This window comes from Perognathus longimembris, chromosome 25 (genome assembly GCF_023159225.1).
Source record: "Perognathus longimembris pacificus isolate PPM17 chromosome 25, ASM2315922v1, whole genome shotgun sequence".
NCBI classification, from domain to species: Eukaryota; Metazoa; Chordata; class Mammalia; order Rodentia; family Heteromyidae; genus Perognathus; species Perognathus longimembris.
Genome location: NC_063185.1, coordinates 25193115 through 25219148, shown reverse-complemented (window position 1 = coordinate 25219148; position 26034 = coordinate 25193115). Strand labels below are relative to the sequence as shown.

Sequence of the window (26034 nt, the reverse complement as noted above, 5' to 3'; positions counted from 1 at the left end):
GTGGCCAGGGTTAGAAGACATGTTTTTCAGCCTAGGACCTGCAACTAAATCTTTTTTTTTTTCTTTTAGTTTTAGCAAGGATTTATTTTTGTAGAACAGGATAAAAGTGACAAGTCCTAGAAATGCAAGGGTGGGAGATGGGCTTAAAAATGGCAGCCCTTGGCTGGGATATACATCTAGCACTGCAAGCTGGCATTTGACAACCACTGATTATTAGAGGATGCACTGGGAAACCAAGATGGGCTCCAGTTAATATTCTAAATCTCATGGAGATGTAATTTAGACCTACTCAAGTCATGGGACTTTTCTTTGTCCTATACAATCTATTTTAAAAAGAGGTTTTTGTTTAGCTCATAGTTTGCAGGTTCAAAATTAGGATACCAGTATCTGTTTTGTTCTGATGAAATGCTAAGGACAGGAACGGGTGTGAAAGAAACCACACGGAGAGACAGGAAATCAGAAAGTAGGGAGGGGCCAGTCTCTGCATCCGATGAGATCTACATTAATCCTTTCCCAAGGTGATGACCCAATACTTCACACTAGGCTCCACCTTGTAACAATCCTACTACTTGTGTGTGTGTATGTGTGTGTGTGTGTGCACACGTGTGTGCGTGCATGTGCACGCACACGCCCATGCATGCCTATACCAAGGCTTGAACTCAGAGCCCTCATGTTCTTGCTTGGCTTTCTTGCTTATAGTTAGTGCTGTATCACTTAAGCCACATCTCTGCTCCAACATTTTGTTGGCTAATTGGCAATAGAGTTTCTTGGACTTTTCTCTCTGGTCTGACTTTAAACCAAGATTCCCCCCCCACCCCTCAGTCCCCTGAGTAGCTAAGGTTACAGGTATGAATCACTGACACACTGAAGACTAACAACCCTTGAGGACAAACCACATCCAAACCAAAACAAGTATGAAGTGCCTTGCCATGCTTTATCTTGTGTGTATTCTGCTATTTTGCTCAGCTTCTTCATTTATAAATATCTTTCATCCAGTTTGTGACATTTTCAAGCTGGTATAGTGGTACATGTGTGTAATCAGGAGATAGAAGTAGGAGAACCATGGTTCAAGGCCAGCCCAGACAAAGCAGGACCCGATGTGCACAATCTGAAAGCGAAGGACTTGGAGGCCTCAGTCAAATGGTCAAATGCGTGCCTAGTAAGTGTAAGCAGAAGGAGGAGGAAAAGGAGGAGGAGGAAGATGAGGAGGAGGAAGAGGAGTAGGAGGAGGAAAAGGAGGAGGAGAAACCAAGGTAGGAGTGCAGTAGACATTTTCAGTCATATTTCTATTATTTCATTTTCAGTCCCATTTTCTCTCTTCTCTTTCTAAAATATTTCTTTTTTTTTTTTTTGGCCAGTCCTGGGCCTTGGACTCAGGGCCTGAGCACTGTCCCTGGCTTCTTCCCGCTCAAGGCTAGCACTCCGCCACTTGAGCCACAGCGCCGCTTCTGGCCGTTTTCTGTATATGTGGTGCTGGGGAATCGAACCTAGGGCCTCGTGTATCCGAGGCAGGCACGCTTGCCACTAGGCTATATCCCCAGCCCTCTAAAATATTTCTAATGCCCATGTTAGCTATATATCCTCAGTATAGAAGCCCAAAAGCAGGAAACTCAATCTTCTTCCAAGTTTTTGACTCCTTTCCAGAATCTCTTGGCTCTTTCCTCTACTTCCAGGAATTTCAGGTAGTTTTTCTACTGTCATCTACACCAGTAGTTTGATAGAAGGCTACCTGGCTGTCACTGTAATGATCCTTTTCTAGGACCTTTTGGGACCGCTTGATCACCCACTCCAACTACTCCTCACTTCCCTCTGCCTCACAGGAAGTTCGTTCAGTTGGTAGGGAAACATTGTCTACCTGGAAAGTCCCAGTTACAGACATGGTCATGCAATTTGTGTGTCCATCTGATTGGTGGATCAGTTTATGATATATCCCAGTCTTCAATTTGCCCACTTTAAAGTTCAAAGGGATATTTAGATGTGTGTATACGTATGTATGTATGTCCAAAGAAGGCTGGATATGATGTCTCTTGCTTGTAATCCCAGCTACTCAAGAGATAGAAATTAGGCTAGGCTGTAAAGTTAGCAATATTCATCTCATAAACAAGCCCAAATCATGGTAGTTTATGTCTGCCATCCCAGACAAGAGGGCAGGCAATAGGATCTCAGTACAAGGCCAACTGGGAGGGGCTGGAGAGGAGGGGGAAAGACCCTGTAAAAATAAATAAAGCAAAAAAGGAGGGCTGGGAATATGGCCTAGTGGCAAGAGTGAAGACCTGGGTTCGATTCCTCAGCCCACATATACAGAAAACGGCCAGGAGTGGAGCTGTGGCTCAAGTGGCAGGGTGCTAGCCTTGAGCAAAAAGAAGCCAGGGACAGTGCTCAGGCCCTGAGTTCAAGCTCCAGGACTGGCAAAAAATAAAATTAAAAAAAAAAAAAAAGCAAAAAGGGCTAGGGCTCATGTGGTAAAGCAAAAGCTCAAGGTCCTAAGTTCAAACCCTAGTCCTGCCACTAATTCTTTATGGTGTTGATCAGTCCCAGCCCCTTTCTGAGCCTTAGTTTTCCCTCTTGACCCAATGCCCTCAGGCTCCTACTTGGTATCTGCTGGGCATTGGAGGGGGAGAGCCAGGTGTAGGGTTCTGAGATCCTAGGTAGGGACAGCATCCTTGGAGGCTCTTGGCTGTGGTTGCAGCATAGGAAACAGTACCAGCAGCAGGTGGTGGGTTCAGGCTGGACAGTCTGGAGGGACAGGGTACAGGCCTGACCAGAGAGGCTTGTGTTGAAGTTTGGGGTCTCCCTGATTACTTGTTTTTTTTTTTGTTGTTGTTGTTGTTTTGGCCAGTCCTGGGCCTTGGACTCAGGGCCTGAGCACTGTCCCAGGATTCTTTTTGCTCAAGGCTAGCACTCTGCCGCTTGAGCCACAGCGCCACTTCTGGCCGTTTTCTGTATATGTGGTGCTGGGGAATCGAACCCAGGGCCATGTATACGAGGCAAGCTCTCTTGCCACTAGGCCATATCCCCAGCCCTGATTACTTGGTTTTTCTTTTTCTGAAAAATGAAGCATGCAGGCCACTCCCCTGGTGTTAACCTCTTGTGGTTTCTAAGGGCTATGGGGCAGATGAAACAGGCCATGGGCAGGAGGGGCCTGGGTGGCAAGGCACTGTGGCCTGGGATCTGAATCTCCCCACCAGAACAGGGTCCACCTTGCTGTAACTGTGCTGTGTTCTCTGCAGATCTTGATCGAGTTTTGCCCAGGGGGAGCAGTGGATGCCATCATGCTAGGTGAGTCTTCAGTGGAGTACACATGTATGTATGATACCAGAAGTCTGTGTGTGTGTGTGTGTGTGTGTGTGTGCGTGACCTCTGTGTGTGTGTGTGAGAGAGAGAAATACCAGAGACAAGCGCCTGTATGAGCACTGCCTGGGGCAGAGCCTGTGTGAGCATAGCCTGGAGCAGGTGGCAAAGCCAGTCCTCCTTGGGTCCTTAGTGTTGACAGTGCTTGTGCCATTTGTGCCTGAGGCAGGTTCAGCCCACAGAGTCTACAGTGGATGCTACTGGATGGTAAAAGTCCCCTCTTTTCTAGAGCTGGACAGAGGCCTCACGGAGCCCCAGATTCAGGTTGTGTGCCGTCAGATGCTGGAGGCTCTCCATTTCCTGCACAGCAAGAAGATTATCCATCGTGACCTGAAGGCTGGCAACGTGCTCATGACCCTCGAGGGTGACATCCGGCTGGGTAAGGGCAAAGGTGGCAGGGGGTCTGAGCTCTGCCTCTTTGCAGTGTCTCCCCTATCCACAGGTCTTCCCTGTGCACATGTATATGGGAGAGCAGGAAAGAACACACTCATGTGACTTTCTGCAAGTTACTTAATTTTTCTTAACTTCAGCTTTGGCACTTATAAAATGAGGCTAATGCCTCTTCCTGCCCTACAGGGTCACGGGTGAAATGATTTGCTTAATGAGCAGAATCACCCATAGACATTTCTATATACAGATGCCATACATAAGTCTCTGCACCTTGTAGATTCTCAACAGATACTACCCTTTGGTTTTATTGTTGTTGTTATTGTTTTTGCTGATATCAGGATTTGAACTCAGGGACTCGTGATTACTAAGTTTTCTCATTTGTTTGGCACTTCACCACTTGAGCCATGCCTTTAGCCCAACTTCTTGCTGTATATTTTGGAGATGAAGTATCATAATCTTTTCTGTCCTAGCTGGCTTCAAGATGTGATCCATTCAGATTTTAGTCTCCTGAGTAGTTAGGATTATAAGTACTCATACTGGCTAATAATTTACTTTTTATAGGATGAAAATGTATTTAGAAAATTGGGTTCATACAATGTACAGTTTTCTAGTCTGTCTTTTTGTGTGTGCAGATACTGGGGCTTGAACTCAAGATGTCACAGTTTTGCTTGGCTTGCTCACAGCCAGCACTCTACCACTTGAACCACACCTCTAGCCCTAGTCTGCCTTTTTAATGTTTATTTATTTTTTATATTTTGTGGTGCTGTAGGTCATACTCAGGTCATGCAAAGCTTGAACTCTTCCCTTGAGCTATATCTCCAGACTCCAGCCTTCCTTTATTTTAATCAACACACAGTCACATAGCTACATGTGGTGTATTGGTGCATTTCTGTATATGAGCCCTGATGCCATTGGGTAACTGGTTTGTCTATTGCCTTAGAGTTAACATTCAGAGCCCTCTCTTGCCAGCTGTTTTGAATTTCACAGTGAACTCCTGTGCTGTGGAGTACTGGTTTCTCAAATGGGGCCACAACTATGTCTGTGAACCACCCTCTGTCCACTTATTCCACACACTTCTAGCTTCCGTCTACTTTTGCACTCCACATAAGTGAGAGCTTGGGATACTTGTCTTTCTGTGCCCAGCTTGCCTCAATGTAATGTTCTGGTCTTCTCTAACTAATCTGCAATACTAGCACTGTGTTTTCCCATGTCTTCCTCACAGAAGTGATTGTTTTTAATGTGCAACATAATTTACCTTTGACAGTCCTTTGTTGGAGATTTAGGAGGCTCCTTCCTGTTCTCCATGCAGAAATGCTGTGAAAGGGGCCCTTGTCATGGGTCTCTGAGCCTCTTTCTTTGAGAGGGAGAATCTCCCAGGTAGACTGATTCCCCGAGTTAGACTCACCATTTGTGGTCAGGTGCCTTCCTTCCTGCTCACTCCCCTTACACTCTTCTTCCTGCTTACTCCCTCTGCTAAGTTCTGTTTCACCACATCCTGGGTTTTACTTCAGAGAGAAAAAAATTAAAAACCCACAAACCCCGAAATGTGTTGCTAGATGCATTTCTGTGTTGTTGTTTTTTAAGTCATAAAAGGAGTCCATATCAACATTTTAAAGACTAAAAGTGTAGCTCGCGTGTGTAATCCTAGCTCCTCAGGAGGATGAGATCTGAAGGATAGAGGTTCACAGCCAGCTGGGGCTCCAGCTCCAAAATAATCATCAAGAAGCTGGGCTGGAGGTATGACTCTAGTGGTAGAGTGCCAGCTAAACTAGCAAGCAGAGTAAGTAGAAGGCTCTGAGTTTCATCCTCAGTACCAGAAAAAAAAAGAAAGAGTAAAAGTATATAAAATAAAAGTATCGGGCCCTTGTGAGCCTCACACCAAGGGAGGTGGCTGCTGTTGAGTGTGGCCTGTGACCTATAGGAGGTGCATGTCACGTAACACACTTGTCCCTCTAAAATACAGCCATGGCACATAGCATGCCTGTCGTCCCTCTAAAATGCAGCTGTATCACACAGTGCGATTGTCGTCCCTCTAAAGTGCAGCCGTGTCACACAGTGTGCCTGTCATCCCTCTGAAGTACAGTCATGTCATGTAGCACACCTGTCATCCCTCTCAGATGCAGGCAGACTCTTGCTCTGGAGCATGTCCTCTGTAACCTGAGCATCATGGTTGAGGCAGATGTTGTAGACATATTTCCAGGGGAGCATATCCCAGGGCAGCGTTGTTCTTTTTTTAGGGCAACATGCTATTTTACAGCAGAGAGAACCAGCTCTCCTCCAACCTACAGTGCTCCTCCTTGATCCACAGAAGACAGGCTCCAAGGTGGATAGCAGGCTGTCCTGAGCCCTGTGTGTGCCACATGCCCGTGTGGATGTTCACCCGTGTGTGCATTCACCCTGTGTGTAACACATGCCTGTATGGAAGTTTACCTCTGTGTATATTACACACCTGTGCAGATGTTCACCCCTGTGTGCGTTCACTCCATGTGTAACACATGCCTATGCAGCTTATTTCTGTGTGTATCACATGCCTGTGTGGATGTTTACCCCTGTATATACCACACACCTGTGTGGAAGTTTACCTGTGTGTACCACACACCCATACGTAAATTCACTTTATAAGTTAGGTACAGTGAGAGATGTACAACAAGGACTAATGTAAAATAGAACCGTGACAACAACACAGTATAACATATATTATTTTGTATTTGTGAATTATTTCTAGACCTTTCCATGTGATATTTTCCCCAAAAGTGGATGAAGGGTGAGGTGGAAGCCTCGTAACAGTCTGTGCTCACTGACTGGTCCTGTGTCAACCTGCTCAGTGCTTCCTGCTCTAGAGGCATGCAGGCCAGCACTGTGCAGAGCAGGGACAGGAAGTGCCCTTTCCAGTGGAACTCCTTCCTTCATGCTGCCCAGCCTGCTTTATTTCCATCAGTAGGCCACAGGTGAAATGTCCCTTGTGTCCTCTGGGGCAGGGACCACAGCACTCTAGGCAGGGAGCATAGGCCTCTGAGGCCTGGGAGAGCCCCACCTCAGGATGGGCCCTCTAGTGGGAGGCTGAAAGGGAAGAACTAGCTGCTCTTTCCCGATCTCCTCCTGGTGCTCTTTCAGGGAGGCCCTGGGCTCCTCTGTGTCACTGTGAAAGCAGGCAATTCTGTCTTGTTTCCCTCCACAGAAAGGAGTCTGCAGGGCCCAGGGTAGTGACAGAGCAAGCACCAGCTCTGAGACTCACCCTGGTTCTGAGTGGCTATCATTACTCCCAGGAGATTTCCTGGGAAGAAACAAACATTGCATACTGCTTACTGAGTTTTCAAGACAGGTGAGTCCACAGGGGCCCAGGCTGACTCTGATGCCAGAGGACCCCAGGCCCATTTCTACTAGGAGGCCTAGCAGGGCCATGCGCACCCCAGCACCATTGGTCCTACTCAGTGGGGCTGCTAGGCCTCTTCTAGGCCCTTCCTCCTTCCTCTTCTTTCTTCCCTCTGTCTACTCTCATCCCACTGCTGCTCCCTTCTTCCCAAGCTATAAGTGGACACTGGTTTGATCACGTCTTTCTGTTTCCCTACTGCACCATGAGATGTCTGAGGGGCACAAGTTCAGTTGGTCTCTGTGTTCTCTGCCAGGCTGGCTCCCTGTGGTGCTGATTAGTGCCTGGATGTGCCCCCGTGGAGTCTGGTTCTTGTGCCTGGTTTCAACTTGTGTGGTTGATGCTGGGCACCGGTGGTTCACAACTGTAATCCTAGATATTCAGGAGGCTAAGATCTGAGAGGCATGGTTTGAAGCCAGACTGGGCAGGAAAGTCCATGAGACTCTTTATCTCCAATTAATCACAGAAAAAGCCAGAAGTGGCACTGTGGTGGCTCAATCACTAGAGTGCTAGCCTGAGCCAAAGTTGCTCAGGGACAGTGCCAAGGCCTAGAGTGCAAGCCCCAGGACCGGCAAAATAAATAAATCAATAAGTCAATAAGCTTTCAACTTGTGGAGTTGAAGTTCTGAGTCAGCAGCAGCTGGTTGCCTGGCTGGGGTTGCAAAGCTGCCTGGCCATAGTGTGAGGCTGTGACGGGACAGTGTGTCTTGGAGGGTCACTGCTGGCTGTAAATGAGCAGACTCTGTCGGGAAACACTGGCTGACACAGGAGTCTTAGGGGACATTTCCCTCCATAGCACCAGGCTCTTCTCTTTGCTGGGGCTGGAAAGGAAGATTGAGATATTTAAGGATAAATCATTATTTTTGTTAATCTAGAAACTCCTACACACGAAGTTTCAGAACTCAGAAAGTATGAGGATCTGCTGGTCTGGTCTTTGTACCCATGTACAGCCAATCAAGCAGTGATGTCTCTCTAGGTCATTCAGTGCTTTTAACCAAGCCTTCTTCTTGTCTCCACTTAACCCTATATATAAACATGTTGATAAATATATGTTAGTGTACATGAAAAGGGTAAAATATTTCATGGCATTTTTATTGTAGTGCTGGGGATCAAACCCTGGAGCTAGGCAAGCAATCTACCAGTAAGATATATCCCTGCCCTCAAATTTGAGCTCAGGGACTTTCACTTGCCAGACAGGCTCAGCTCCCAGGCAACCCTTGGTTATTTTGAGACAGTCTTACTATGTAGCCCAGGCTGATCTTGAACTCATGATCCTCCTGCCATAGTCTCCTAAGTGCTGGATTACAGGCTTGTGCCACTGTATTTCTTGGCTTGTTAATTTCCTATCTCTCTCTCTCTCTCTCTCTCCTCTCTCCTTTCTCCTCTCTTTCTTCTGTGTGTGTGTGTGTGTGTGTGTGTGTGTGTGTGAGAGAGAGAGAGAGAGAGAGAGAGAGAGAGAGAGCGCAAGCATGAGAGCACTTCCTAAATCCTTTTTGAAAAAGGCAGGATATTTTATGTAAGGTACATAAAATGATTGCAAAAAAACATAGCTAAGAAGTTCTGGTTAAGATTTGCTACTATTGCCTGACAACAGTAGCTCAAGTCTATAATCCTAACTCCTGGAGGCTGAGATCTGAGAATCATAGTTTGAAGCCAGCACAGGAAGGGAAGGAAGTCCTCGAAGCTCTTATCTCCAATTAACCACCAAAAAGCTGGAAGTGGAGGCGGGGCTCAAGTGGTAGATTGCCAGCCTAGAGCAGAAAAGCTCAGGGACAGCGCCCCAGTCCTGAGTTCAAGCCCCAGGACTGCCTCACACATAGATTTGTTACTATGATAAGGGAACTTTGATGATCATCTTGATTATATTTTTGTATTATTTCCTTAAGTAGATCCCTTCATTTACAAGTATTAGATCACATGTAGGGGTGTTTTCAAGGTCCTTGTTTATTACCCGGATGGTTTTCCTGAAGTCTGTTAGCAGCTTGTACATGGCAGGTAGGAGCATGCCTGTCCCTGGCCAGATACTGCAGCTCTACACACTGTCATGTTTTTAATGCTCTCCAATTTGATAGCTGGCACCTGTTGGTTCTCTGGAATCTGTGCCATCCAGGTCGTGGCCCTTTTCCCCTGACTGTGGCTAGTAGAGGTCTGGCCCTGGCCCTCAGATATTTTATCTGAGATTTTTGTCTTCTAGCTGACTTTGGTGTGTCTGCCAAGAATCTGAAAACTTTGCAGAAGCGAGATTCCTTCATAGGAACGCCTTATTGGTGAGTTGCATTTCTTCTGGGGGTGGAACAGAGGCCTGAAAATCAACATAAATCCCAGGGTGACCCTGCGTGGTAAGGGAGGAGGCCCCAGGGCAGAGGCCAGCAGCCCCTGCTTGGCCATGTTTCTTGGCTTCCTGATTCCTCACAGTAAACCAGGAAAGCCTATTTATAGATGCTGTGAGGATGGGCTAGTACACTGGGTAAGCACTCCATTAGAAAGCCAGACAGAACCCTTGGACAGTGGTCCTGCGTGTGGTTTATTTATTTCACGTCTATGTGTTGTGCACCAGGTAGCTGGTCAGGGGTTGGGTGGAATGATGCACAGTGCAGATTCAGTTCCTGCCCTAACATGGTGTGCCTGGCTTCTCCAGTCTGTTGTGACTCCTCCTTTCTACAACTATCACATCACGAGGAAAAAGAACTCTTAGTTTCACGCTTAATTGCTGTTTTGTTGTGTTTTTATGGTTTGTTATGGCTCAATGCCCCTCTTTCTTGCTTGCTTATTACTCTTTAGCTCTTTCTCTTTCCCCACTTGATTCCTTTCTCCTTTTCTCTCCCATCCCTGTCTTTCAGTGCTGTGTGTTCTCTCCATCCCTTAGTCTCCATAGCCCCAACCTTCCCTAGGCCTCTGTTCTGGATCGCTGCTGCCGTCTTCTGGCAGGTGTTGGGAATGGTAGCAGTCCATGGCAGGAGCTACGAGGCGAAGACTGTTCTAAGAAAGACGGTGGGATGTCACGTAATTCAGATCATGGCTCAGGAGTGTGATCAGCCCTGATGTGGGCTGATGGTGGCCCTTGGCATGAGTATCCAGGACACACCACCAGGAGCCTGATTCTTAGCCCCATGTTGTCCCTGGGTGTAGCCCCGTGTTGTCACTTGGTTTAGACCTGTGTTGTCACTTGGTTGGCTCAGGATGGCCCCTGAGGTGGTGCTGTGTGAGACTATGAAGGACACGCCGTATGACTACAAGGCTGACATCTGGTCCCTGGGCATCACGCTGATTGAGATGGCGCAGATAGAGCCCCCACACCATGAGCTCAACCCCATGCGGGTCCTGCTCAAGATTGCCAAGTCGGATCCCCCCACGCTGCTCACACCTTCCAAGTGGTGAGGTGCAAGGAGGTTGGGGGCTGCACGGTCCACTCAGGGCATGGGCACCAGGGCATGGGGCTGTGGGACCCACCCAGGGCATGGGTACTAGGTCATGGGCGGGCTGTGGAGGTCCCACCCAGGGCATGGTCAGGCAGCTCAGGGAGGCACAGGGGAGTGCTGTTGGGCTCCAGGGTCAGAGGAGGTTGGGGCTGAGGATCTCCAGGCCTTGCCCTCTGTACAGAAGAGCAACCTCAGAAAGCCAAAGATGTTGCTCCCATCATTGAGTGGGCAAAGGGCTGCAGTGTGACTGGTGGCTGGACATGGGGCTTGGGTCCTGACTTAGTGCTGCTGTCATCACAGGGCCCTGTGAGGCAGTGGTGCCCATGCACAGTGAGACACCTGTCCCTGCCATCAGCACTGTGAACTCAGGAGGTGCGCATTCCCCTTGGTGGTGTCTGGGAAGCATTAGCTTCCTGGGGCTGCCAACTACAGCAGGGGAACTTAGCACTGACCTCATCCTGAATTCATCACTGGTCCTATCCTCAGGTCTGTGGAGTTCCGAGATTTCCTGAAGACGGCACTAGACAAGAATCCTGAAACTCGGCCCACTGCTGCTCAGCTGCTGGAGGTGAGTGACCCTGTCCTGGCCCTTCTGCCTGCCCAAGCAAGGCCCCCTGCAGGGCAGTAATCAGTCATCAGCTTAGCCCTCACTCTGCCTGCCCAGGCAAGGCCTCCTGCAGAGTGGGGATCAGGCTTGGCTTGGTTGTGCAGGCTCAAGCCTTAGGCATTACCTGAGTTCAGCAGGGGAGTGAGTGGATTGGCTTTACTGGGCTCTCCCTGGTCGACTCAGGTGGCCCGACCCAGCTAGCAGCAGCCTTGTGTGCGTCACATCACCCAACTGTGCCCTTGGGAGGGGGTGGCCTGCTGCTACAAAGCTTTGGACTAGAGCTGTGAGTTGCCCCTCTACTCCTCACCAAGCTGATGCTTGTGAGTTACTTCGGGTTCCAGTGGCCTCTTTTGTTAGGGGGATGGGCTCCCCTGGCTCCTCCCACCCTAACACAAGGAGTGCCAACCAGGTACATCTTGCCCCTAGCATCCCTTTGTCAGCACCGTTACCAGCAACAAGGCTCTGCGGGAGCTGGTGGCTGAGGCCAAGGCTGAGGTGCTGGAAGAGATTGAGGATGGCAGGGACGACCGGGATGAGGACGATGCCGTGGATGCCACTTCTGTGAGTGTAGGAAGCAGGTGTGGGGCTGGGAAGGGAGGCTGGGGGCTCCCTTCCCCTGTACTCAGCATGGAGGTCTTGGGCCCCAGATGGCAGGGTACATGAGGGGTCTGCAGGAAGGTCAGGCTGAGACTGTGGAGGATATAAGCCAATGCCCATATTTTAACATAAAATCTCCCAGTTTTCTGCCCTGGTGATCAAAGGGGTGACATGTTGCAGCTAGATTGCCCTCACACCCATCGCCCACTGTTCAAAACCCTTGCCTTTTTTCCTGGTGTGGCTCACACATGGGTTTTCAGCACACTTTGGGATAGAGGCAACAGGCTAAGAGGCTGTGGCCAATTTGCCCCATCCGCTGCCCTGAGCATGGGGGCAGAGTCTCTACACATTTGTAATTCATTCAGCATTGCTTAGTTTAAGTAGGAATTACAGTGGATTGATACTAGGCACTTAGGCCAGACATCCCATCCTGTGGGCTGGGCCCTGCCTGATCTCTAGTCTGTGGTCCCTGGAAAGCTGGGTTGGTGGTCCCATGCCCCTGTACCTAGGGGAGGGAAGGAGCAACTGCTTTCAGGAGGCTGAGATTGAGAATCACAGTTCAAGGCCAGCCTGGGCAAAAAGTAATCCAGGCCCCATCTCATACCAATAAGCTGAGAGTTGGGGTTCCACCTGTGATCCAGTTATGTGAAAGGCATTGGTAGGATTGCCATCCCAGGCTAGCCCCAGGCAAAGAACACCAAACCTGACCTGAGAACAAACTAAAAGCAAGGGGGTGGGGGGCTGGAGTGTAACTTAGGTTAGTAGAGTGCTTGCCTGCAAACCAAACCCTGTATTGGGGGTGTGGGGGGGGAAGTAAAGTACTTGCAATATAGTCACATGGCAGCCAGATTTCTGGGGCTGGAGCAAGATGGCTGCTGGGCCTCATCCTTTCAGGCTCCCCTCCCAGGAGGGCAGCATCAGCTTAGTGAAGCTGTGCTTCGACAGGCAGGGGCTTCCTGCACTTCACACTGGGAGCCATCTTCATAATGAGGTGGCATTGGTGGTAGAAACAGCGGTTGAGGAGACCTGTTTCATAGCACCGCCACTCACATGTGGCTCACTCTCTCTGACTCAGCAATGTGGCTGTGTGTCTTTTCTAGACACTGGGGAGCCACACTCAGGACTCTTCTAAGCCAGGCCATCTGAGCCCACGTGCTCATCAGCTTGTCCAGGAACTGTCTGTCCCACAGCCATCCAGCCAGACTCAGGATGGTGTGGCTGGTCCACAGAGCCAGCCCTCTGGGGATGGATTCCTGCAAGCCACCAGTCCCCCCAACATGGTCCCTGCAGATGATAACATCTTACCAGTGCCTATGCTCCTCCGGAAGCCCCGGCCTGTATCCATGGATGCCAGGATTCAGGTGGCTGAGGAGAAGCAAATCTCTGAGGATCAGAATCCTGCAGCCATAAGGCCCCAGAAGACCAGCCACGGTCGGCCCAGCCAGAACCGGCCCAACAGCAGTGCCTTGGAGTCCCTCAGAGGCGAGAAGCTGGCCAATGGTGGCCTGGAGCTCCCGGCCCCCACAGTGCCAGGCCCTTCCCAGCAGGCCTCGGATGGTGGCAGCCAGCTGTCTGCTTCTGAGAGCACGGACTACAGCTCCTCCCTGTCTGCTGACCTGTCTCTGAACAGAGAGACGGGCTCCCTGTCCCTGAAGGTAACTTTATTTGGCTGCATGGTCCTAGATCGTGTCCTTTCCTTCTCTTCCTGTAGACTCTATGCAAAACATTTTCTTTTTAAAAAATGTTGGATTCACCTGGAGTAGTCTCTCTACCTGTTTTCTCCAGGGAGCACTGCTGTGAGGTGGGGAATGCATGATGTCCTGGTGAGCAGAAGTCTATCTCTTCAGGGAGAGAGGCTCTGTGGCCAGGGCAGTGCTTGAGGGAGGGCTGCAGCTGTGTGGGCTTTCCTTTGCACTCCACACTCATCCTGCCTTCCTTACACCCTGATGACAGCTGGCCCGTGTCAAGTAGAGCCTGCGGCTATTTACCTGAACACCTATGATTCAGACTTGGGCTCTGCAGAAGTGTGCAGGAGTGAGGAGACTGGTCCTGAGGGAGTGAGAACTGTGGGCAGGTCTCCACCCAGTGAGGAAGAAACTCAGATCACACCTTGACCCCATGCCCCCACTCCCTGGAGGGTTGTAGGCTTCACCTTGTGTTATCCATGGATGCTAGGCTGAAGTGCTGAATTCTATTACTTCATGTGTTCCCTGGCCAGGACTCAAGGCTGCACAACAAAACCCTAAAGCGGACACGCAAATTTGTGGTGGATGGCGTAGAGGTGAGCATTACTACCTCCAAGATCATCAGTGAAGATGAGAAGAAGGACGAGGAGATGAGATTTCTCAGGCAAGCTCAGGAAGGACCACTGATGGTAGTAATGATGGGGATGGGCTGAGAGGGATGGGCACTTGTCTGGGTGGCAGGGATGAGTATTCGTTTGGGTGAGGGGGATAGGTACTGTGCCTTCTACAGTATGAGGTGGGGAAGCTGAGGAGACAAAATGAAACTAGTTTTGCCTGAGAATCTATACTTCCTCATCTATACACCTATCTACCTGCCCAGCTACCTGTTACCTGTTCATTCATTTGCTCATCTACCCACCAATGCTTATATCACTCACTCACCCAATCACCTACCCATCCAGTTACCCATTTATCTATCATGTGTCCATCCATTCATATACCCAATTGTTCACCCATCCATTATGCTTCCACACTTCTGCCCACCACCCATCCATCCATCAGTCTACTCTATCACTCTTGCACCTACCCATCTACTCATCCAATCAGCTACTGATATAACCACTCATTCATCCATCTCAACATTCACCCTCTGTCCATCCATCACTCATCCAGCCACCCATCTCCCCCTTACCTCTTTACTCCCATCTACATACTCATCACAGATGGTGACTCAGATAAACAAAGCCATTGTCTGGTAAAACTTAACCTGGTTGACCAACACACAATACACAAGAAATTCTTTTTTTTTTTTTGGCCAGTCCTGGGCCTTGGACTCAGGGCCTGAGCACTGTCCCTGGCTTCCTTTTTGCTCAAGGCTAGCATTCTGCCACTTGAGCCACAGCGCCACTTCTGGCCGTTTTCTATATATGTGGTGCTGGAGAATTGAACCCAGGGCTTCATGTATACGAGGTGAGCTCTCTTGCCACTAGGCCATATTCCCAGCCCCAAGAAATTCTTAATTGTGCCGCACACTGTGAAGGAAGTGATGGGTCATCACCCATATGGTGGTGAGTGCTGGGGCCGGGCAGAGATTGCCTCTAAAGGGAACTGAAGAGTGAGAGGAGTGGCCGTAGGGGCCACTAGGGGTGACTACTGGGTTTGTTTCAGGGGAGTTGCTGGGGCCCTGGGGGTGACCACGACACTGCCTTTTGTTTCATGTATGCTAATGTCCTATACCTCTTTTGAGGGTTAGAAAATTCCTTCTTTTCTTACTGAAGATTTGTAAGTACTCTTTAAACATTGAAGATACTCATATTTTAATGTCAGTGCCAAATGCAGCCTCATGCATTAACTTGTAACCACAGCTTGTCTTTGCCAAAGACTGGTATAGCTTTGCCTTGACCCAGCCCTCAATGCCCCACACCTTGAAAAATGTGTCTCTGAGGCCATTTTCTCAGTGGGAAATGTTCACATCCAACCCTCAACCTTCCATCCAACCTTCAGGCGCCAGGAACTTCGAGAGCTCCGACTCCTCCAGAAGGAAGAGCACCGGAATCAGGCACAATTGTGTAGCAAGCATGAGCTGCAGCTGGAGCAGATGCACAAGCGTTTTGAACAAGAAATCAATGTGAGTGTGAGCAAACCAGACCTGAGGGCTCTTGCTGATAAGCGTTCTCTTCAGTGGAGGTTGTAGAGGGGTCATGGGGCAGCTCACAATCTTTGCCCAATTCTTGTTGCTTCCCAAAGGCACAGAGATTCCCCTCTAGAGGGAAAATCACCCTGTGGGACACAGTGCAGCCCTCCTCTAAGGTAGATGGTCTGTTTTCCCTTTTGCAGATGGAAATAAAATGGAATCTCAGAGATCTTAAGTGACTTGCTAATTCACATAGCAAAGAGGTGTTGGAGCTGGAACTCAAGCCTGCTTCTGAGCAAAGCCTTTGAGCTCTTCTGTCTCCCTCTTAGAGAGGCTGTGCTGAATTCCTCTGAACTGTTGCTCCATTTAGGCCAAGAAGAAGTTTTTTGACACAGAGCTGGAGAACTTGGAGCGTCAGCAGAAGCAGCAGGTGGAGAAGATGGAGCAAGACCATGGTGTGCGCCGCCGGGAGGAAGCCAAGCGTGTCCGCCTGGAGCAGGATCGGGACTACACCAGGTTTCAAGAGCAGCTCAAACTGATGAAGAAGGAGGTGACTGGAGTGTCTTGTGGAAGTGTTGTGCATTGCAGGCTCAGCCCTATCCCACAACAGAGGGTTTTGGAAGCTTCTCAGAGCAGCTGCATTTACACCTGTGTGCATTCTCAGCTTCATCTTCAGCATTTGCATCTCCATGTTTTGGCTTTTGCTTTCCTATACTGGCTTTGTCCCCTGCCAGGCTCTGACATGTGGTATTGGGAGGCTTCTTTCACATTCTCCCAGCTTGGCACTCCTGACTGAGAGCAGAAGGAAGAGAGAGATAGTGGCCCTTCAAATTGGAGATTCTGTTAGTGGATGAGATGTGGGCACAAACACAGTATCCCCTATGCCCTGTTCCCCCCACCCCACCCCAGTTGCAAGGGGAAGTGGCAAGGTAGTGAGTGGAGGGACATCTCAGCCTGCCCTGAACAAGGGCATCTGGTTCTCATTGAGCAGCCCTTGCCTCTCTTGCTGAGGGGAAGGAAGGCTGGGATACCCTTTCTTAGTCTCTCAGGAGAGTCAAGGAAGGACATGCAAGCAGGAACAGTGGGCCCAGTCTGAAGCCGAGGACTGGAGGAGCTGCCATGCTGGAGCATGGGCCCAGTCCAGGCTCACTGTGGGTGTGGGAGGTGGCACCTCTCAAGGGCTACAGACAGAAGCCTTCAGAGCCTCTGAGTAAGCAGAGGCAGGTGATACAGGACAAGCGAGGCATTCACTCCAACCAACTGTGAAGGGACCTCAGAGAATCGGTCATCAAAAAAATTGAAATACAATATTTTAAAGTATAAATGAATATAAAAATTTCAATCAGCTGTTTGGCTAAGGGTAGTATCTGTCAGGGCTGGGGCTGGGTGAGGCAGTGTTCTGTCTGCACTGGTTACTTTGTTGTTGCTCTGAGAAAATGCCTAAGAAATACTTGAAGAGGAAGATTTATATTGTCTCATGGTTCCAGGGTCCTTAGCCCTCACCTGCTCAACCATGTGCTTGAGCAAAGCATGACAGTGACTGGAGTGTGTGGCAGAGGGTTCCCCTCAGGGCAGACGGAAAGTGAAGGGCAGTAACAGGAAGGGCAGGATAAGAAGCAGCCAGCCTCCAACCAGGCAGGAAGTTCCGTCACTTCTGAATAGTTTATCCAGATTTTGAATCCATCAGTGAATTCAACCACTCATCAGATTAGAGCCCTCATGATCTAATCATCTCTGAAATGTGTTATATTAATCTCCATCCAACCAAGTTGACAATCATTATTAACAGTGACTATATTTGTTCATGAATTTTGCATGCATCAGATTTATTTAGTGTTTATCTTGATGACTGAGTTTTGGGTATGTTCTTTAAACTTTGTACTCAAAGCCTGTGCCTCACACTCCTGCCCCAGTCCTGGCCCACCTGCAGAGAGATGAGAAGTTATGCTCAGAGCACTTTGGGTGGAAGGGAGCTGGCCCTCAGCACAGCAAAGGATTAAGAGTCAGGCCTGGGTTCATTTCTTGGCTCTGTGGCTTGTCAGCGGCATGGGTCTGGGCAAGCCATTTCCTTGAGTCCTGTCTGGTTGAGTATGCTTCTATGCTGGGTACCAGGGATTTTGCAACTGAACAAGAAGACAGTTCTCAGGGAACTCTTCAACTTCAGGAGAGCCAGAAGACAAAAGACAAGTGAATTACTGAATACCTAAAGCAGTTTCCTACATGCTATAAGTCAACTGTTCTGTTATCTAGAGAAGATACAGACAGATATGCTTTTCCTTCTGGAAGGTGTTCTAGCTGACATTTAAGTGGAGATCAGAGGATGTTCCAAGAGAGTGGAAAGAACTGAGACTGAAGTTATTTAGGAGAGCAGAAAAATGGCGTGACAGGGGCGTAGGAAGTAAAGGAGATATTAGCAGATGGTCTTGGAGGCAGACCAAGCAGGGGAGAGGACTGGGCACAGATGTTTTGTGCCTTCGGTGAGAAGGTATTAGATGCAGCGTTTGGCCCAGAGTAAATGTGCAGTGGGTGCCAGTCCCTCCCTGGCTCTGTACTCCACACACACCCTGGATGTTTGTAGAAAGGAAAGGAGGAGATACCGAGGACAGGCAAGACAGCAGGGGCCACAGAGCTGTGTCCTTCACTGTCCTTACAGAAAGCAGCTTTTCCTCCAAGGACAGCTTTGATTCTGTCTCTGACTCCTGGCAGTGTGGAGCTGGTACAAAGGCTCCGCTCACATGAAGGCTTTTTTCTTATTCATTCATTCATCATTTATTTTTGTGCTGGGCATAACATGCAGCATGGTAGACAAGTGCTTGCCTCTGAGCCACACACACACACCATGACACAGTATTTAAGTTTACCCTTACTTTTGGGTGTTTTTCTTTAGAGTTTTCATGGAAAGGAAAGTTCTGAAAAGCACTGAAGGAAACCCAGGTCCTGTGACCAGAAAAAGGGGGATGGAAATGAGGTAGCCCAAAGCTGCCCCTGTCCACTGTGGGAAGTCCAGAAAGGAGTAGCAGATAGAAGCCCCTGGAGGGACATGGCCAAGGGGCAGCTCCTGAGCTCTGACCCAGCTGCTTCTGCTGTCTCTGCTGCAGGTGAAGAGTGAGGTTGAGAAGCTCCCCCGGCAGCAGCGGAAAGAGAGCATGAAGCAAAAGATGGAGGAGCACGCACAGAAAAAGCAGCTACTTGTGAGTCCCCAGCCCTTAGTTGGGGAGTTTGCTGGAGTCCCAGATTTGAGGCCTTGAGTGGTGACCAGTCTCCTTCTTTGTCTTTGCTGAGGCTCATCCTTTTCTGAATGCCAAGGAGCAGCTCATCCTTCAAATCCCACCCCCTCCACCTCTCTGCACAGCCTTCCCTGATTATTCTCACTCCCACTAGAAGTGAGCTCCCTGTGTCTTTGTATCTACCTTATTCATGCCTTCTGCATAGCAAGAATGATAGGTGTATGCCACCGCATATGGCTATTGATTGAGATGAGGGTTGTATTAACTTTTTGCAATGCTTTGATTTTCTGCCACCTGGGTAGCTGTGATTACAGATGTGTGCCTCCACATCTGGCCCTCTAGTTTCTCCCTATGGGGCACCTAATTTTTTTTTAAATTATTTTTTTTGCTATTTTGGAAAGGTAAAAACAGATACTATCCTCCAGGCACTAGTGGCTTTCCCTGAGCAGTTTGGAAGGCTGAGATTGTTGGGATTCAGGTTTAAGGCCAGCCTGAGCAGGAGAAAGTTCTCAAGGCTTTTGAGAAAAGCTGGATGTGTTGGCATGCACCCGTTATCTTAGGAAGCATAGGCAGTTATTTCCCACCCCCACAACCAGGCAGAAAGTGAGACCCTATATAAACAATAATAGGCAAAAGTCATGGCTGGCAGAGCAGCTCATTGGTAAGAGTGCCTGCTTAGAAAGCACAAGGGTGTTGTTGCTGGTGGCTCATGCCTGTGTCCTTCCTACTCAGGAGGCTGAGATCTGATGATTGTGATTCAAAGACAGCTCAGACAGGAAAGTCTGTGAGACTCTTATTTCCAATTAACCATGAAAATAGCCAGAAGTGGAGCTATGGCTCAAATGGTAGAGTGTGATTGGCCAGGTCCCAAGTTCAAGTCCCAGGACTGGCAAAAAAAAAAAAGGCCCAAAACAGAATAAAGCAATAAAAAAATCAGACAGCATATCGAGACAAAGAAATGTCACATGCTGAAGGAAGGGGAGATGTTTATTATCCTGATCTGTTTATAGGTGAAGAATGATCAAAACATACCCCATAAATGTACAATTATATGTCAATTAAAATAAAAAATAGACAGTAATAAAGTGGATGATGAGCCCCACCTACCCCCCACCCAACCTCTGTACCTACTCATGGCCACTCATTCCTTCCCTGGCCCTACTGGATTCTTTGAACTCAGATCCCAGACATCACAGCATCTCTTTCATCATAGATACAACCACTATGACATGATGGCAACTTCACTCAGAACTGAGGCTGAAACCTGCCATGAGCATGAGCTTATTACATGTGCAATGGGCTGGCTTCACTCTTCAGCACTCAAAAGATGAACAGTGATGCCTGAATAACTTTTTTTTTTTTTTGCCAGTCCAGGGGCTTGAACTCAGGGCACTGTCCTTGAGCCTCTTTGTGCTCAAGGCTTGCACTTTACCACTTGAGCTACACCGCCACTTCTGGCTTTTTCTGAGTAGTTTATTGGAGATAAGAGTCTCAAGACTTTTCTGCCTGGGTTGGGTTTGAATTGTGATCCTCAGATCTCAGCCTCCCAAGTAGCTACGATTACAGGTGTGAGCCACTTGGGCTGGCTGATTAACATTTTTGCAGTCCAGTCAGCATACACATTTCCACTTCTTTAAAGTCCTCCCTTCTTCTATCTCTTCCTCCTTTCCTCCCACCTATATGATCCCAGATCCAAATAAAGCCCACAGTTGCAGTTGGCTACTGTGACTTGGTGTCTCCAGACATTTTCTTCTCTGGCCTGTGACAAGAATAAATGTTGTGTTTCCCAGGATGGCTCTGAGTAAGTCCTCCCCCTCAACCCATAGGACCGGGACTTTGTTGCTAAGCAGAAGGAGGACCTAGAGCTGGCCATGAAGAAGCTGACCATGGAAAACAGGCGGGAGATCTGTGACAAGGAGCGCGAGTGCCTCAACAGGAAGCAGGAGCTCCTTCGAGGTGGGGCTTGGAGTTACCAAATGAAAATTAGGAGTGGGGTGGACAAGAAAATGCCCTGGTCTTTCTCTACTTTGAATATAGACATACCCTTCCTGGTGAGACAGAGGCAAGCAAACTCCCTGAAGTCAGGACTGAGGTGAGGGTACTAGTTATAGTAGTCCACAAATCAAGGGAAAATGGGAAAGGGAGAGGCCAAGGAGCATGGATGCAAATTGTAGCTAATCAAGCTGGGTTAACAGGTCATAGAGATGTTCACAACAGCCTGGCCCAAAAAGAGGTGGGGTCACTGTTCTTCAGGCAATTTTCATACCTTGATCTCATGGAATCTCTACCTTGCTCCTTAGAGGTTGGCCCTACTACAATCCCAACGGTTACAGAGGAAACTGAGGCTTGAAGAGTTCTCTGCTTGATTGGCAGTCTATTCAGGCTGCTGTAGTGCAATTGCATAGACCATGTGGCTTAGGAGCAAGTTCTAGGGGATGAGAAGGCTAAGGCCAAGGCAGCAGATTCGGTGTCTGGTGAGGTGGCATCCTCACTGATGGTGTATCTCTTACTGAATCTCTAAGCCCATTCCCATGGCTTGTCAGCAGATGGGTCTCACCAGGGTGGGAGGGGAGGACCTTCAGGCTCTCACCAGTGGTGCATCCTCACAGACCGGGAGGCAGCCCTGTGGGAGATGGAGGAGCACCAGCTGCAGGAGAGACACCAGCTGGTGAAGCAGCAGCTCAAAGACCAGTACTTCCTGCAGCGGCATGAGCTGCTGCGCAAGCATGAGAAGGTGAGGCCCCACTGAATGATGGGAGGGAAGTGGAACCCCACTGCGTGACATGGGGGAAATGAGGCCCCACTGCATGATGGGAGGGAGGTGAAGTCCCACTATGTGACAGGGGAGGTGAGGCCCCACTGCGTGTTGGGGTATTATGGGAAGCCAGGAGCCTCTATGGCCAGAGATGTCCCAGCACATTCTCTGGGAAAGTTCTGTTGAAATGACAGGGTCTAGAAATCAGGGAAAGCCAGCATGGAGGCAGATGGTCCTAAAAGTAGCTGGGCACCTGGTCATGTCCCCCTCATGCTTTCCTTTCCCCTTGGTCTTCCTGTCTTCCATCTTTCTTTGCCTCTTTCCTATGCATTCCCTCAGAAGACTTGAATCCCCACATCTGCTAGGAAACCTTCCCTATGCTCCCAGGCAGTGAGGGCCAGGCCCTGTGCAGCCACAGTGCCTTCTGTCTGTGCTGACTGTTAGTCTCTGTTTAGTCTCCACTGGGTTAATTCCACTTCCTTATGTAAGTGCAAGGGCAGATGTCAGCACAGAGCATGGGAGCTCAGAATAGAGGTGCCCAGCAATCAGGGAGGCTTCCTACAGAAGGTGGTATCCACAAAGGGGGTTGAAGGGAAAGATAAAATTCATATTTATCAAGGCCTTTAAAAATATGCATTTACATTTGCCATCAGTAATGATGAACAGTCCCTGGTGTACAATTTTTCTTTGAGTTATTCATAATGGTACCATCCTCAGGGAAATGAGATGGCATTTGGAAAATAAGAATCAAAATATTCCTAATAATACAGACACTTGTCTTACTGTGGAGTTACATCCCCACAGCCTAACCCTAAGTTGAAAATAGGTTGCAAATGCATTTAAATCCACCACTGACTCTGGTTGTGTAGTTGGGGCATTCTCCCTTTGTGAGTGTAAGCCTTACAGGATCTTCTTAGGATCTAGAGCTATTGTGCCCATTGTTAGCCCAGAGATCAATCAGATGTCACAGTATTGTTTCTGTGGAATACATACATACCTTTTACACTCTGTCCTAAAGTCAAAAAGCAGAAGTGAAACTGTAAGTCAGGGACTGTCTATAATCTTGAAAGAACAGGAAATATTGAGCAGCAGAGGTAAACTAAGCTTGTTCTGCGTTGCCTGAGTCCTGGGCTCCCAAGTCCAGCATGGCAGCCCATGGCTTCCCACTGGGTGCCCCTCTAGGAGCGGGAGCAGATGCAGCGCTACAATCAGCGCATGATGGAGCAGCTGAAGGTGCGGCAGCAGCAAGAGAAGGCCCGGCTGCCCAAGATCCAGAGGAGTGAGGGCAAGACGCGCATGGCCATGTACAAGAAGAGCCTGCACATCAGTGGGGCGGGGAGCGCTGCTGAGCAGCGGGAGAAGATCAAGCAGGTGGAGCTGGGCCTGACCAGGCTGTGGGTTCATGGGTGTAGGGGCAAATCCATTGTGACAGGGCCCATCCCTTTCTAGTTTTGCCACTATAGAATCGACAGTGTAGTGCTGGGTCTTACAAATCCTAAGTCCTAGTCCACAGCCCTTTGCTGGGCATAGCCATGGTGCAGTGGAGTCCTGTGCTTGTCTGTTCACAACCCTGTGCTGTCACATGCAGCTCTAGCTGTGGGTACTTTGCTCTCATCCATTAAGACCCCACCTGCATGCCACCCATGTGACTTGGGCCCCCAAGGTTCCTACACACAACCACAGTGGGTCCCATGAGTATGTCACGTCTCCACCATTGCGGAGACTCTGAAGGCAGAGGGTGGGTCTCCACTCAGGATAAGGATTAGATCAGTGGGGCACAGCTAGATGGGGAGAAGTGGGGAGCTGGGCACAGAGGTGGTGCAGGCCAGGTGCTTGGAATGGATCTTGCAGGAGGAGGGTGGAGATAGTTCAGCCCAGCCAGCTGAGCCTGGAGTCACAGCCTCATCCTTTCTGCAGTTCTCCCAGCAGGAGGAGAAGAGGCAAAAGGCTGAGCGGCTACAGCAGCAGCAAAAACATGAAAACCAAACACGGGATATGGTGGCGCAGTGTGAGAGCAACATGAGTGAGCTGCAGCAGCTTCAGGTACTGTCTTCCCAAGGCCAGCAGTGCCCAGGGGCCAAAGAGACCCATTCCAACTTGTGGTGCAGCTGCTGGAGAATCACATTGCCTCCAAGTCTTACTTTCACATCCCTGGGCTGGTAGTGGGGTGGCGATGATTGCTGCTTTGCAGGATTTGTGAAGAGGAAGCCATGGCCGGAACTGCCTTGCCCAAGGCCTACCACAGAGGCCATTGGGGGTTTCCACTGTAGTGTCTTCCTAAGACACTCTGCCCAATGAATACCTTGTGAAATTCTAGTCCCTTCAAGCATCCTAGCTCTCTGGCTTTTCTCATGCCTGCAGGTTACCTGCAGACCAGGCAAGAGGTTTCTCCTCAGAATCTGATCAGCTGGCACCCAGAACTTTCTGCTCCTAGATGTCCTGAGGTTCCCAGCCCCAGGAAGATAGGACTTGGAGCCCCCTTGTGGTAGAAAGGGGCATTTACACCTGAGGGTTGGGCCAGCTGGAGCCTCAGTGGACCTCAGAAAATGAATGGGCCATTGACTCCTTTCTGCAGTTTCTAGAGGGGCAGAGAGGCCTGGAAAAAATAGAATGGCATTGAAAGCAGGCCCTTATCTTTTGCTGCCATGTGGATTTGAGTTAAGCCCCTTCATCCCTGCCTCCTTACTGAAAGGTTTAACAGAAAACCCAGAATGCCAAGCTCAGCCCAGCTCAGTGCTCCTGGTACTGAAACTCAAGGGCTCTAGCCACCACCCGGTAGGGCCATGGCATCTGGTCTCTACCCCTCACTTCCCAGGTATTCAAGAGCCTGATGATGGAGGTTCTACTGTGCCAGTGAGTTAGGGATGCATCTTACTGTCAGCAGGGTCTGCACTGGGTCAGTCCTAGGACTGAGCCTGTGATTGGCCGCTATACTCCAACCTAGGCGACAGAGCAAGATACCTGTCTCTAAGAGAACAACACAGACTGTGGCTCAAGCAGCAGAAGTTGTATTTTCTCAGTTATGACAGCTGGAAATTGAAGGTCATTGTTCCAGCATGGTCTGCTTCTGGTGAAGGCCTCTTGTTGGCCTGCAGATGTCCACCTATTTCCTGTATCCTTAAAAGGTTCCCTTCAGGGGAGGTAGGAGAGGAAGAGGAAGCAGGAGAGATGGGAGGCCAGTGGTTCTATGGTCTGCCTGTTGTCCTGTAAGGCCACTAATGCCAGCATGGGTATCTCACCAAACATCTAACCCTAACTACCTTCTGAAGGCCCTATTTCTAGCCCTCCCTTCAGGGATAGGGGCTCGACTTGAATTTTGAGTGAACACAATTTAGTCTTAGAACAGATGCTTAAAAAGTGATTATTACGGGCTGGGGATATGGCCTAGTGGCAAGAGTGCTTGCCTCGTGTACATGAGGCCCTGGGTTTCAATTCCCCAGCACCACATATACAGAAAACGGCCAGAAGTGGCACTGTGGCTCAAGTGGCAGAGTGCTAGCCTTGAGCAAAAAAGAAGCCAGGGACAGTGCTCAGGCCCTGAGTCCAAGCCCCAAGACTGGCAAAAAAAAAAAAAAAAAAAAAAAAAGTGATTATTACAAGAAGCAACCTAAGTGGCTGAAAGTAGGGTGATTTAAATAAATACCTTCTGACATTTTGATTTTATAGGCATTAAAATAAATGAGCACTAATTATAGAGGGAGAGGCTTTAGAATGTGTCTTAGTGGTAGAGTGTTTGCCTAGCATGCATGAAGCCCTGGTTCGATTCCTCAGTACCACATAAATAGAAAAAGCTGTAAGTGGTGCTGTGACTCAAATGGTGGAGTGCTAGCCTTGAGCAGAAGAAGCTCAGAGACAGTGCCCAGGCCTTGAGTTCAAGCCTGAGGACTGGCAAAATAATAATAATAATAATAATATAGGCAGGCTAAGCTAAACAACCTATAGCCACTACATGGCCATAATCCTAGCACTTGGAAGACTGAGACAAGAGGATCATGAGTTCAGGGCCAGCCTGGGTGAGATCTAGTCTCAAAAAAAGTCAGCAACAAAGGGGTCAGAGCCCTACAGTAGTTTTACTAGGTGTTCCTAGTAGTTGCTTCTGCCTAAGGAGATGAGTTTATTTTTTATTTTGGCCAGTCCTGTGGCTTGGACTCAGGGCCTGAGCACCGTCGCTGGCTTCTTTTTGCTCAAGGCTAGCACTCTGCCACTTGAGCCACAGAGCCACTTCTGGCCATTTTCTGTATATGTGGTGCTGGGGAATCGAACCCAGGGCCTCATGTATATGAAGCAGGCACTCTTGCCACTAGGCCATATCCCCAGCCCAAGGAGATGAGTTTATTTGTAGCTATTAGTTTTGCTTGTTTAATTAAAACGACACATCTTCATTTCTAAAAATATGAAAAATCACATAGAATAAAGTTGCAAAACAACTGCAGAAATTCTGCCCTGAAGTTAGAAATAACTGTTACTGTTGGCAGTCTGGACTGATTGTTCAGGAACCA

General features: G+C 49.0%; 1 protein-coding gene across 2 annotated transcripts in view; it reads left to right on the top strand.

The window, feature by feature from the left end:
* Stk10 (serine/threonine kinase 10) overlaps positions 1-26034 on the top strand; it is a 58921-nt gene that overhangs the window by 28031 nt on the left and 4856 nt on the right. For both annotated transcript variants that reach the window (XM_048333929.1, XM_048333930.1), the window contains exons 3-17: positions 3231-3279; positions 3581-3730; positions 9306-9378; positions 10291-10485; positions 11017-11098; positions 11564-11698; positions 12835-13389; positions 13953-14083; positions 15424-15547; positions 15924-16103; positions 18652-18744; positions 20607-20736; positions 21390-21514; positions 22718-22906; positions 23453-23578. In XM_048333929.1, coding sequence (XP_048189886.1) covers positions 3231-3279; positions 3581-3730; positions 9306-9378; positions 10291-10485; positions 11017-11098; positions 11564-11698; positions 12835-13389; positions 13953-14083; positions 15424-15547; positions 15924-16103; positions 18652-18744; positions 20607-20736; positions 21390-21514; positions 22718-22906; positions 23453-23578 — 2337 coding nt within the window. The remainder of the gene's footprint in view (positions 1-3230; positions 3280-3580; positions 3731-9305; positions 9379-10290; positions 10486-11016; positions 11099-11563; positions 11699-12834; positions 13390-13952; positions 14084-15423; positions 15548-15923; positions 16104-18651; positions 18745-20606; positions 20737-21389; positions 21515-22717; positions 22907-23452; positions 23579-26034) is intronic.